This window comes from Manacus candei, unplaced genomic scaffold (genome assembly GCF_025592945.1).
Source record: "Manacus candei isolate 608988 ecotype Guabito, Panama unplaced genomic scaffold, ASM2559294v1 h1tg000014l, whole genome shotgun sequence".
Taxonomy (NCBI): Eukaryota; Metazoa; Chordata; class Aves; order Passeriformes; family Pipridae; genus Manacus; species Manacus candei.
The window spans coordinates 30,130,061-30,143,539 of record NW_026138062.1 but is presented as its reverse complement, the minus strand read 5'-3'; the positions used below and the strand labels follow the sequence as shown (position 1 = coordinate 30,143,539).

Below are 13,479 nucleotides of genomic sequence, written 5' to 3'. Positions count from 1 at the left end.
AGTTTAGCTGCTCAGATGAACCTTGTAATAGGGAAGAAGCATCCAAACCGCCATCCAGAAGTAACTCAAAGAGAGAATCGATTTCCAAAGGAAGAAAGGGAAAGGAGCAGCATGCTGAAAGCTACAGTGGCAACAGCAAGCTAGGGGAAACAAAAAGGCTAAGTGGGAGAAGCCAAACCGCATCACTTTGTCCCCCATCTGAAGTGACAGTGGCTGAAAAGCAAGGACACAAGTACAGCCTAGAGACAGCACTTCGGAAGATCAGTAGCAGGAATGTTTAGGTCTGTACAGACATCACAGGACCAGAGCAGGACAGGAGGCTGAGCAGGCTGACTGGGTGTAGAACCCCAGAAGATAATGGGCTAATGTGTATGTCTCAAGAACAGAGAGCCAGATGGCTGTGAGAGACAACCAAGGACTGTTGGTACTAACAGACAAGGATTGTTGGTACTAACAGGCTGTGACAAAGAACAAGATGTGACTGGAGAAGGGGAACATGTGGAGGTAGGGCAGCACTTTTCTGGACAAACACCCTTGTTCTGGAGATAAGCACAACACAGTACTGTGCAAGTCTAGGAATGAGGCCAAGAAATGGGCATGGACAGTAGCGGGGGATCAAGACCACCCAAGACACCTGAAGTCCTCCAACTCATTCCCAGAAAGATCTGAAAGAACAGACTGCACATGACAACTAATTTACATGGAAAGCAAGAAACCTATCTTCAGGGTCAGGAAACCTATCCATGAAATGGTATCCCCACAAGCCCAGGTGGCACCCCCAGGATTCTGAACGTCTTTTTCTCTCTCCCTTCCTTTATTTCTTTCTGTCTCTCCCCTCTCCCTCACTCCCCTTTACTTCATCTCTTCCTTTCTCTCTTCACTTTCAGGCTTCCCCTTTATCCAAAACCCACTGCCATACGCCTGTAGAGTAGGTCAGGAGCTAACACATAGATTTCCATGCCAAGTGTGCAATTTACTAATAAAACTTCGATTGCTTGCGGACCCTCTTGACTTCTGTCGTTCCTTTCGATCATGAGCATTTACGAATCTCGGGTGTTCCCTTTCCCTTAAGGGTGGGACGTCACACCGGCCCAAACCACACTGGTGTCTGTGCCGTGACTAAAAAGGCTTCCAGCCATCGTACGCCGCCGCAGCCTCGAGGCGAACCCCCCCAGGCCACCCAAGGGGCGGCGCCGCCATTACCGCCCCCCCGCGCCCCCTCCCTCAGCACGGCCGGGGCACATGCGCGGCGCGCGCGGCGCCTGCGCGCTGGGGGCGCGGCGAGGACGCGGCGAGGATTCGGGGCGCGGCGCGGTCGGGCAGGGGCGCCCCACGGGGCTGCTCCGCCGCCGCTCACGCCCCCGCTTTCGCCTACTCCTCCTCCTCCTCTTCCTCCTCCTCCTCCTCCTCCTCGCCGCCGCAACAGCTGGCGCTGCTTCTGATGCAGCCGTGCGGCGGCGGGGAGGCGGCGGCTGGGACGGCGGGGGTGGCGCTGCAGCCGGTGTCGAGCGCCGACGGGCCGCTGCCGCCCTCCTCTAGCGGCGGCTTCATGGTGCTGTACGGGCTGGGGGGCCCCGGCGGGGCCGAGGCGAGGGAGGAGGAGGCCGAGGCCGAGGCGGCGGGCGGCGAGAGCACGGCCAGCTTGGAGGAGCTGGAGGAGGAGGAGGCGGAGGCAGAGGCGGGGGCGGCGGCGGGGGCTTCGAGCGGCGAGGCGGCGGCGGGCGGCGAGTGCAAGAGCTGCACGTACCAGGGCTGCAGCGAGACCACCACGCAGGTGGTGAAGCAGCGCAAGCCCTGGATGTGCAAGCGGCACCGCAACAAGATCTACAAGGACAAGTACAAGCGCAAGAAGAGCGACCAGGCCCTGGGGGGCGGCGGGGCGGCGGCGACCGCCGGGGGAGGCTCCCGGGCCGAGGTGAGGCGGGGTGGTCGGCGGGGCCTCGGCCGGGACACCCTCGGGGGTGCCCGGGGGCTGCGGCTTCCCTGGAAAATCGGCTCCTGTCAGACCCGGGAAAGGGATCTTGCTGGCCAGGGGAAAGGGCAGAAATGTGGGGCGGTGCTACAGCTCACTCTTCCTCCGGTTTGCCGGAGCAAAGCCCGTTTCTTCTTAACTCTCTGACATAAATTGTAGTAGCATACAGCTAGACCAGGACATTCCAGGGAAAGAATTCTTGCTAGAGGATGCTTCGCTGTGTAGCGCGTGGTTTTTTTCACAGGAGGAAGGGTGAAAGTATAGATCTAAGAGAGGCTTCTTGTCAGATTTCTTGCTCAGTTGATACTGAAATAAGTTTTAAAGTCACAAAGGCCGTTAGATATCAGGTTATATTGTATATAAGAATCAGTTGTGTAGGTTTTTCAAGATGCTTTTCGGTTATTATTTTTTATATTATGTGGCATTTATATATTTAGACCACTGCTAGTTCATACTTACTTTTTATAAGCTTATGTGTATTGTTTAGATGGGGAAAAATTGTCAGTGGGAGAGCTGATGGTAACGTTCGACTTTTTAAATAGTTTTTTTTTCTACAGTTACTGACACAGCCAGGATCACACATTTTCACATTTTTGGTCACTTGTTACAGAGTTAGCGTTTAAGATCTTGTATTTAGATGAGACAGAAAGAGGGAAATGGTTTTACTCTTGAAGGTGCTGACTAGTTTGTGCTCAAAGGGGCAACTATAAAATAGTGATTGCCAGAAGGAAAAAAACATAAGCTTGCCTGACACTTAAGCTAGAAGCAACCCTTTTATGTCAGCACAGCTGTCTCTCCAGTTATGTGGCTGGCAACTGATCTAACTGCAAACTTAACCACCAAAAAACTTATCCTTTTTCTGTTTTTCTTCATATAAATATAATAGTAACCATACTGGGTGTCACACTAAAGAGTCTTTTTTTGTGTAGCTGTAAAAGCTGGCATGAAGCAGGTGCATTAAAAAAGAGAAGTGTACATGATGCTGCTAAGAAGTATTCTCTCATCTTCTCTCTCAGTTCAAAGGACTTGCTGAAATAGGTGTAGGTTTTGTAGCTCTTAAGTAATGCCTGTTCCATGTAGTATTTTGGATTTTTTGTTGAACTGTGTAAGCTCTGAGCATCTGTTACATTCTGGTAGTTTCTTCAGGTCTGCTGCTTGGTTTGTATGATCTCCTTGTTTTTGAATCTTACTGCTGTCAACCTGATTTGCCAGTTAGTGTTTACATGAGAAGATACAGTGAACAACTAATTCTGTTCAGTTTGTGACACTTAAGACTTGCCTCCTAAGTTGTTTCCTTCCTGCATTGAAAAGGCCTAACATGCTTGTTTTCAAGGAAAAAGTTACATACTTTTATTAGCCTTGCCATTCTGTTAACCTTTTCTAGTTCTAGTGGCTACTTCTCTTTTAGGTGAGGGAACAGAAGCTGCACACAGTATTCAGTCAAGATCAAAATGAATTCTAGATTTATATACTGGCATGACTTCCCCTCTTCTCTCTTTCTTCTCTGATAGTTCATCCTGCTCAGAGCCGGGTCTACAGAACTACTTCCTGCTCAGTCTACAGAAATACTTTTGCTAGTTCAGAAAAAAGGACAGTATGGGAGAAGGGCAAAATCATAGCATACTGCATAGTGATGGGTTAAAATCTTTTGATCTGTAACATGAAATAGTGATTATTGCATTTTGGAAGAAAGTGAGCTTGCTTTTTTCCCAGGTTTTGCAAATGCAGGTTGCTTTGAATGTTATGAAATTAAGGCCTGAACTTGCAGAATAAGGCAGGATATTTAGTCCTAAACTTAGTATGCTTTTTTGCAGTGGTCTCTGTTAAGACTTCACAAGATACTGTTGTCTTGTGGGGTGAGAGTTAGGTTCCCAGTAGATGTTTTCATTTTTGACTTCTGTGGACAGGATTGAAGTGAAAGATACTGGGATACTTTGTTCTTCCTTTTGATCCCTTTCAGGTAAATGGAAGTGTCAGTAAGTTATGAATTTAATACACAAAGAATTCAACATAGGTTTAAATTTTCCAAACCATTGATATTTTCTTCAGAGCGGATTGTAGAGCCATATTGTATTCATATGTCTAATTCAGATGACTGGTGATTGTACAACAAACAGAATAAACTTGCAAAGAGAAAAGTAAGCCTGGGGCTTTAGCAAGTTCATAATAGTGTTCTGAAGTATGTTTTGTTTTGGTACTAGAAGTATTGTCATTCCTACCCAGTTGTAAATGGTAAATATCACTCACTTTCAGAAGCTGGAGACTGAACTGTTGTAAGTGACTTCTTTTTTAAGAAATTCAGTCAAATAAATTCAAGGCTACAACTAGCCCTAGTAACCTGGTTACTTTTGCAGTGTGTAAGACTTAAATCAGCTGCATTGCTTTGCTGTGACTGGTGAAACGGTGAAAGGATGTGGAAAGAAGAGGCCCAGTCTTGAATAGATAAATTTCCATTCCTGTGCTGTTACTTTCCTCTGCAGATTAGGAGGCAAATGTTCTTTACTCTTGGGATTTTCTGTGTATCACTATATCAGAGTTTATAGTCTCAATTTCTCTTTTTCATGTGCAGGATAGTGTTGAAGGTTCAGTTCCTGTTACAAAGCAGAGAACAGGATCCATTGGAGATCGCCCAGCAAGACCTACTCTTTTAGAACAAGTACTGAATAAAAAAAGGCTGGTAAGTCTTGTTTCCGTAGAGGTTTTGAACTCAAAAATTGTTACACCACCTTTATTTACTTAACTGGCATTGCTGTGAAAGAAGATCAGTTTAAGATTGTTCACTACATGTGCATATTTTCAAATCTGAAATACGCTGCAGAGCAGATATGTGCCTCGGCCTCTCTGTGAAGAATACTAAGATAACTGAATTTAGTGATCACTGCCACATTAACTGAAGTTGTGTATTATGGTAGTAATAAACAGGCATAGTTATTTCTTCAGTGTAAATAGTGCTTATAGTATAACTGAGGGTTTTTAGCTTGTTAAACCAAAGCTTTAGGTAGAACAATGTATGGACTTTAGGTCTGATGTAAGATTTAATTAATTACTCTGATGTGTTTAGAAGTTGTAGATATATCACACTTAAGATTGTGTATGTATGTGTTAATAAACTGTAAACAGTATGACTCATCTGTAGAGTGCATGAATGGCATGTGTTCTGAGTTTTTAAACACTTTGTTGCTCCTTTAAAGAATTAGGCCCAATGAAGGAAAATAATTCAGTACTTACAGTTTCTTTGGCTTCTCCATTACAATTTTCAGTCCTTCTGGCTGGACTGCTGTTTTGAAGTGTTGGGAAATTCTGCACATTGAGTGAACACAGCATCATAGAATATCCCGAGTTGGAAGGAACCCATAAGGATCATTGAGTCCAAGTCCCTGCTCCTTGCAGGTCTACCTAAAACTAAAACATGTGGCTAATACTCCAGATGCTTGAACTCTTAATAGGAACGTGAGCTTTGCTGCAGAATTACAGTATTTTGTTTGTTTATTATAGTCTTTTTGAGCTATCTGCAGTGGGAAATGTAGAAATTGGCTCAAAACTGAAGACACAATTGAGAGGTGTTTGTTTTCAGTATGTCATTAGATTATTCCTGTTTGTTGTATTTGTTTTTTTTGCAATATTGTATATTCTTTACATTATGAACCCGCTTTCAGGATGTGTATTAATGCTGCTTCTGGTTACCTGGTGGTGTCTTGAAACAGTGCCTAGATGTCTTGTGAGTGTGTTTTGTAATTCTGCATTTGATTGAACTCTCGTTTGGATCGGTGTGCTGGTATTGACTGGGATACAGTTAATTTTCTTCACAGTAGCTTGTATGGGACTGCGCTTTGGGTTTGTGATGAAAAGAGTGTTAATAATGTAGTGTTGTTTTAGTTATTGCTGAACAGTGCTTCATTCCACAGCAGGGAGGGGGCAGGGGAGGGAGTGAGCAGAGGCTGCTGCTTAGTTGTCTGCCACGGTTAAAGAACAGCAAGGAGTAATGCGCAAATTAATTTAATGGAAAAATATTATAATATAAACATAATATAGCTATTTAAAATATGTGAGTTCTCTAAAGTAAAGTTCACTTTCTTTCTTTCTTTCAGTCCCTACTCAGAAGCCCAGAAGTAGTGCAGTTTCTACAGAAACAACAGCAACTGTTAAGTCAACAAGCTTTGGAACAAAGGCAACAACAGTTTCAAGGAGCCCCTGGGTAATGAGAACAGATCAATGACCTTCAGATCAGTCTGGTGCTGAAGGAGGGATAGGATCTGTATTTTGTATAAATACAAAGAATCTCAATGTTTAAAGGAAAATGAAAGTTGCTTTTGTTATGTATTTGTATCTTGTTTGCACTTTTGAGCTTTTGAGCTGCTTGGGTGTCAGCAAACTTCTGAGCAAATCATAGAATCATAGATTGGACTGGATTGTGTTAAGGAAACTTCCCAATCTGACCATTCACCAGACTCTGGCAGTCACGCTCCCAGTGCCAGAGACTTTAACTGCTGGGACCAAAGCCCCTTCACTGCGAGTGGCTCCAGTGAGCTGATGGCTCTCTGCCTTGCTTGACTCCCTACAAACCCCACTCACATGCAGTCAGACCAGGTTTCCTTACAGGTTCGACCTCACGTTTCCTATAGCAGAGTCTCAGATGTCTCATTCCATAAAGCACTTTATTCACAGCGCAGTCACACAGAAACAGCCCCAGCTGGTGCCTCTGAAGAGGGACCTCCAACAAAGGAACCCTTGGGCTTTTATACCCTCACAGTCTAAGTGCCAGCAAGTCTCGCTCTTCCTCCTGAATCTTTGGCTCCTGATGTGGCTCTGTGTCCACTCACCTGGCTAGTGCCATCGGACTTCATGCCCTTTGTTATGCAAAGAGTTGGCTTGGCAGTTCATGGTCTCTTGGCTCCTAGCTAGAGCTCAATCTGCATCTCAGTCTGCATCTTTGAATTGCAGCTTGCAAAATGAGCTACCTGCACCGGATGTATTCCTCAACAGTTGCAAGGGACCTTAAAGCTTCTTCACAGGAGAGTCGCTCCATCCCTCTAATCAACTTGGTGGCCCTCCTCTGGACTTGCTTTAACAGGTGGATGTCCTTCCTGCATTGGGAGCCCCAGAGCTGGACACAGTACTCCAGGGTCTCACTAGAGTGAAGTAGAGGGGCTGTAGTGGGTTGACCTTGCATACAGATGTATACATTTGCATTAACTACTATCCCCTGTCCTTTTACAGATAGCTATTATTTTCCCATTTCATGGGCTTCGTCCACCCCTCCAGATGTTCAAAACCAGGCCATGACTGGGACTTCATTCCATCAGGATGGGTGGTCAGGACAGAAGCAGCAGCACACTCAATCATTGGACACTACCATAGCCCAGCTCAGGGCATTGTCATGCTCTCCTTGCACCTCACAAAATCCACTCTTCATTGGTTCATGTCATTCCTGCAACATACAATTTCCACCACAGATTATTTTTCCCCCAAGGTTAAATCTCCTTGAGGCACACACCAGGTCTCCCCATCCTTCTGCATTACCCATCAAGTACACCCAGGTCCTTGAGCAAAGACAATCCCACAAATGGGTTTGCCTTTTCCCATGGGAGGAGAAATCCACACTCAGCTTCCCTGTGTGTAGTATGGGGAGCTTACCTCCCCCCTCAGTATGCAGGGGTTTTGTTTGGTTGGGACCAGGGCAGTTAGCAGATCCTCTAGTGTAAATCAATCAGCCAGCTGACTTCTGCTAAATTAGCATCTCAGTGCTTCCATGCCTCATTGCCTAATGCTCTTAACATAGTCTGCAGTAGTCCATTATACCTCTCAATTTTTCTAGAGGCTTGTGGGTGATAGGAGATGGGATATATCTACTCAATGCCATGTTTCTTTGCCCAAGAGGTTATAAGGTTATTTCGAAAGTGAGCCTGTCTGATTCAATTCTTTGTAGAGTACCGTGTTGCTACAAAATGTACCTTTCAAGGCCTAAGACAGTGTTTTGAGCAGTGGCCTGGTTTACAGGATCTGATTCCAGCCAACCAGTAGTTGCTTCACTGTGGTATGTAACGCTTACCTTGGCGTCAGTTTGCCTGGCCTCACCATATCAGAAATCCCAGTTCCCTCTATTCCAGGGTAATTTTACATGTGTAGCTCTCTTCACTGCAGCACATTTCTCATTCATGAATGATCTGCGTGATGGACTCATGGATCATGAGCCCATTGTTGCATCTCTTCCTAGATGTCCTGATGTTTCATGGGCCCTTCCCCCAGTCTAGTTCTATCTGTGCTATTTCAATTTTGGCAGCCTTAGATACCTGCTTATTGTTCTGATGTTCTTCAGTGGCATGACTTTTGGGCATGTGAGCATCTACCTGATGTACCTTCAGAGTCATATTTTCCATTTGTGCAGCGATGTCCTGCCACAATGCAGCAGTCCAGATGGGTTTACCCCTGTGTTGCCAATTGGCCTTCTTCCATTGCTGCTGTGAAAAATAGAAACCCAGTCGGGCAATTTCCAATCAGAGTTTTATTATATGATAAAAGCAAATTCAGCGCTGGGTGATCAGGGAAGGGGTTCAACAACTCCCAATGCCTGTCACACCCAAAGAAGACATTTGTTCTACATTTATTTCCAGCTACTACATGAATATTCATTGTACATAAGTATAAACATTACACATTGTTAGGTCAGACATTCCACAGATATTTCTTAACAAGAATGTTATCTATAAGCATCCATAATATATTGTTAAATCAGACTTTCAGCAGATGTTCGCTTGTTATCTATACAAAGTTATAAATTTTAAGAAAGGTGCTATTATCTAGCTAACTAAACAAAATTCTCTCACTATAAATCCTACACAAGGTAAAAGGGAGGTAACTTGTTTTATCTCTTTATAGGGGCCCAATTAAGTTTTACGACTTGTTTTTCTTTTCTCTCCAGGCCATATTGACCTTATACTGTTTTCTCTTAATTAGCTCGAATCATTTTCTCAGTTTATCACACTGCCATGCTCACATGGCATTAGCCACCATCCAGGAGTCAGTATAGAAGTACAGTACAGGCCACTTTTCTTGTTCAGCAGTCTTAAGGGCTAGTTAGATGGCTTTCACTTCTGCGAACTGGCTTGACTTGCCCTCTTCAGTGGTCTTAATGACTTGTCGTGTGGAACTCCATGCAGCAGCTTTCCACCTCTGATGGTTTCCTACCACATGGCAAGATCCATCAGTAAATAGAGCATAGCCTCTTTCGTCTTCCGATAACTCATTATATGGTGGTGTTTCTTGAGCACAAGTCACCTCCTCAGGCAGTGCTCCAAAATCTCTGCCTTTTCTTCAGTCCATAATTTCTTCCAGGATTCCCAGAAAACTGGGTTTTCCCATTCAGGCTCATTGTGGGATCAAAGCTACTCACTTATTCCACTGCTTGTGTAATGTATTGAGGGGATGTTCCCTTTGAACATCCAGTGCAGCACAGGCAAACGCAGTGCCAAGAGGAGACATGCTTCTGTCCCAACAACTTCTAAGGTGCCTCGAACTCCCTCATAGGCTGCTAATATCTCCTTTTCAGTTGGCATGTAGTGGGCCTCTGATCCTCAATAACTCCGGCTCCAAAACCACAGGGTTTCTCCTGATGTTCTTTGCCAGAGGCTCCACTTGAGACCATGCTCCCCAGCTGCAGCAGAGAGGATATTTTGTGTGGTTGGTCCTGTTCGAACAGACCCCAGAGCTACCACATGGCCATCTCTTGTTTGATCTGATCAAAGGCTTGTTGTTCAAGGCCCCACTTGAAATGGGGCCCCATCATCATCATCCCATGATGAAGAGACCTTCTGAGAGGCCAGACAGGGTAGATAGCTGCCTGATCTTCTCTGTATTCACAGTAGCTACAACAAAAGCCCATTGGTACTACTTTGGACTCTTGAAATACCCTCTCCTGAGGTAACCGATGCCAAGGATACAAGGGGCCTCTGGGCCAGTCACAATAGGGTGCTTTTCCCACTTGTCCGCTGCTGTGCTCATGTCGGCCTCTAATACAGACAATTTTTGGCATCCTCCTGTCACTCCAGAGGTCCAGTTGGGTTCTGCACTCCTGTGTCTTGATGGCATCAGTGTGCACTGTGCACCCATATCTACCAAAGCTCTATACCTCTGTGGATCTTATGTGCCAGGCTGTCAAATCCACACAGTCCAGTAGGCCCTGTCATCCCTTTCCTTCTCCTGGCTGAAGGCAGGGACCCTCTATTCCTGTTCCTGGTTAGAGTATTCACTGTCTGACCTTTGTGATGCCAGATCAGAAGTCCCCTCACCAGGATCAAAGGAGTTGATTTAAGTCCTTTCATGTATGGGAGGTTGCTGATTGCTTTCTTGGATCTCTGTGGCAACTACATTGACAGCCTTCTTGGATAACCCCTTCTTAACAGTTCTCTTTCCTCTCAATTCACATACCCAGGCTTCCAGCTTAAAGGTGGGCTTGCCATCCCACTTCCTTTTGTCTTCCCTGTGGTCATGCAGAAAGAACCAGAGTTCACTACATGGCCTGTGCTTGGGGCTTCCTTTCCCTCTGACTGGGGAGGGGACCGATCTCGGGCTTCCCTTGAGGGCTGAGGTGCTGGCCCGTAGGAATGAGGAAGCGCCTAGAGTTTATTCTATGTTTTGAAGCCAGGAGGACATCACCTCTACAGCTGGTGAACCCATCTTTGGGTAATATGATGCCACCAGGCTGTTGGAATATGATGCAGGGGCATTTTGAACCACCTTCCTCCACCTGGCCTTTGTACAAGGTTCATCCTCTGGGTCTTTAGGGGTGTTATCATGTCCTAGATTACTATAGATGACTTCTCATTAGCACTGCTAGTTCTCTCAAGTACTGGATACCTTTATCTGGAGTGGTCCACTTTCTTGGGAAGTTCACAAGATCTTCCTTAAATGTGTATCTTGCCCTCACACTTGAGATGAGCCATCTCCTGAGACTGCAAATTGCTGCCTCTTTTCCAGTGCCTCTTTAGCAAGGGATCCCAGCTCTTTGGCTTCATGACCTCCTGATTGCTGACTGTAGGCCTTGTTATTCCAGCATCAACATACAGAATCACCTCCGTTGGCCTGCTGGCCATGCTCCTTTTGATGCAGCCCAGGAGACAGTTGCCAGCTCATGTCCAGCCTCTCATCCACCAGCCCCTGAACTCCTTCTTAGCGGAGCTGCTCTTGATCATCCCCCAGCCTGTATTGATACCAGCGGCTGCCCTTATCCAGGTGCAGCACCTTGCAGTTGGTCTTGTTAAACAGTGGGATATTCCCACTGGCCCACTTCTCGAGCTTGTCCAGATCCCTCTATGTGGCATCTCATCCCTCCGTTGTGTCAACAACACCACTCAGCTTGGTGTCATCTGCAAATCTGGAGGAGTCTATTTTTTGATTATTTTTAAAACTTCATTTTAATGTTTAATTTTTTAATAAAAAATTGTTTATAGTAGTAATGTTTAGCTGTATACCCTTTACCTAACAAAGTCTTCCATTTAATTTAACCTTTTTTTTATATATACAGTTAAATCAGTCTTTGATGACAATCATTGAAGGAAGTCAGTTACTTTCTATGGAAGTTGTGAAATAAAGTTCTGAAGTTGAGCCAGCCCAGTGGCATGACCTAACAGTAATTACTCAGGGATATGAGAACTGTCCAGTAGAATCTTGCACTAAAGGCAAAGATAACATGCCATCAAGAAGTCAGTCCAGTGGCTCAGGAAAGTACAAGTAGGTGATCCTCCTGCTATCTGTTCATTATCTACAAGTTGAGTAGGTTTGAAATGCTTCATTGTGCATAGCATGTAAAAGAATTTGTGTTTAAAAGTTCCAAAACAGATAAATGGCAAAAAGCTTTAAAGAAGAATTAGGTGGAATGTATGAAACTGGAGTTACATCTTGTTTTGTGGAGTTATTTGTAATGACCAACTTCTTATATGTGAAATATAAATTAATTGCAGATTATCACTCATTTTTAAGTTACTAAATTAAATTTTAAAGCTTTTAACTCATAATAGCAAATTAATCCAAAAACTATTCTTCTAAAAAAAACTACAGTTAAAATATTGTTAAGACAACTGATACTATATCAGCTGCAGTGCTGATGAACTTGCAATTGATTGGGTTAAACATCCAAACACTATATTATGTGTTATATCCCACGTTTTGTTTTTAAAACAAAGTTCTGTATTAAACCACATTTCTGAATAGAGGTTATCCAGATGGGTAGGTGGTTATTATAAAGTACTACTTTAAAGTTATTGCAGCAGTTTGATCCAAGAAATAGTATCTTTTCAGGAGTATTTGTTAGTCTTATGGATTTTTTCAAGCTGTGCTTTTTGTATGTATAAAACTCGTTCAGTTGGGATTTATTGTATTTAGCACAAGTTGTTCTTTTAAAAAGAACTTGAAAAACTTTGTATATCTGGACCAATAAGTGTTTGAGTAAAATCTTTGTTTTTCTTTAAAATCAAAGCCTGTTCTTTTTTGTTTTGTTAAATTTACATGTTTGAGTTTTTTTCTCCATTACTAAAACAGCCAACTCTGACTAGATGGCATTCTGTTTTCCAAGGCTCTTGGTATAAAAAGTTATTTTAGCTTTAGGTAAAATCAGGTTACTTTTCAGTGTATTAGAATATATGTGAAAACATAATTGGCTGAAAGTGTAGAATAAAGTATTTGATTTTGTTTCAAATGGTCAGCTTATGAAAGGCGAATAGATCATTTAGGTGAACAGATCTGATTAAACTTTTAAAAAACTCAAACCCTCACGGCAGAAAGGTGGCACAGGGAGTGTTTGTTAGGACAGTGCTGAACAAGTTGGTTACGTCAAAACAAATGCAACTTGCTGAAGCTGTGCATAGAGATGTTCAGTACAGTGCAGCTCACCTATCCTGTACTTTTGGTGGTCTGTGATACCAGTGCCTTACAGGTTAGTGCAGGTGTTGGGAGATGTGCTGGCAGCAGGGCTGTCCTGTTTGCGCAGAGTTCCAGATGGGATTCCCAAGCTGTGTGTGAACTCAGCAGTGCCTGCATGGCTCTGAGACTCATTATGTTGTCTACTCCCTTGCTTCTTTTATTGCAGAACAAAATCTGAATTTTAGGAAGATTAAAACATCACACTTCTGTAACAGTGCATTCTTACTGTATTTGTCTTTTTCCTTGAGCATTTCAAGAACTGTGCAGCTGCAAGTCTGTCTTTCCACTAATGTCAGTCTGGTGCAGAGCAAGGGCCTCTGTCATAGGGCAGCATTACTGCTCATTGACTGCCTGTCAGATCAGAGCTGTCTCCTTCAAAAGTAAGCTGAGCCATCCTCTTAAATCACCAAATCTACCACAGAACAGTGAAGGATTCATATACTATACATCCAGATTTTATGCCATATTAATTTTCAGTACATTTTCCTGTGTCTAGCATACCATTACTCACTTAGTGCAATCACTGATTCTGTTGCCCAAGATGGACTTGTATGAATAAAGGCTTTCTAAATGCTCCAGTTCCTACAGTCACT

General features: G+C 44.0%; 1 protein-coding gene across 1 annotated transcript; it reads left to right on the top strand.

Annotated features, from left to right (window-relative positions):
- Window positions 1-394: 394 nt before the first annotated feature.
- RFXAP (regulatory factor X associated protein) lies at window positions 395-6,275 on the top strand. Its single transcript, XM_051778655.1, has 4 exons — window positions 395-443; window positions 1,128-1,915; window positions 4,542-4,649; window positions 6,061-6,275. The coding sequence occupies exons 1-4, from the start codon at window positions 395-397 to the stop codon at window positions 6,169-6,171; spliced, it is 1,056 nt and encodes a 351-aa protein (XP_051634615.1). The 3' UTR covers window positions 6,172-6,275.
- The last annotated feature ends 7,204 nt before the right edge of the window (window positions 6,276-13,479 follow it).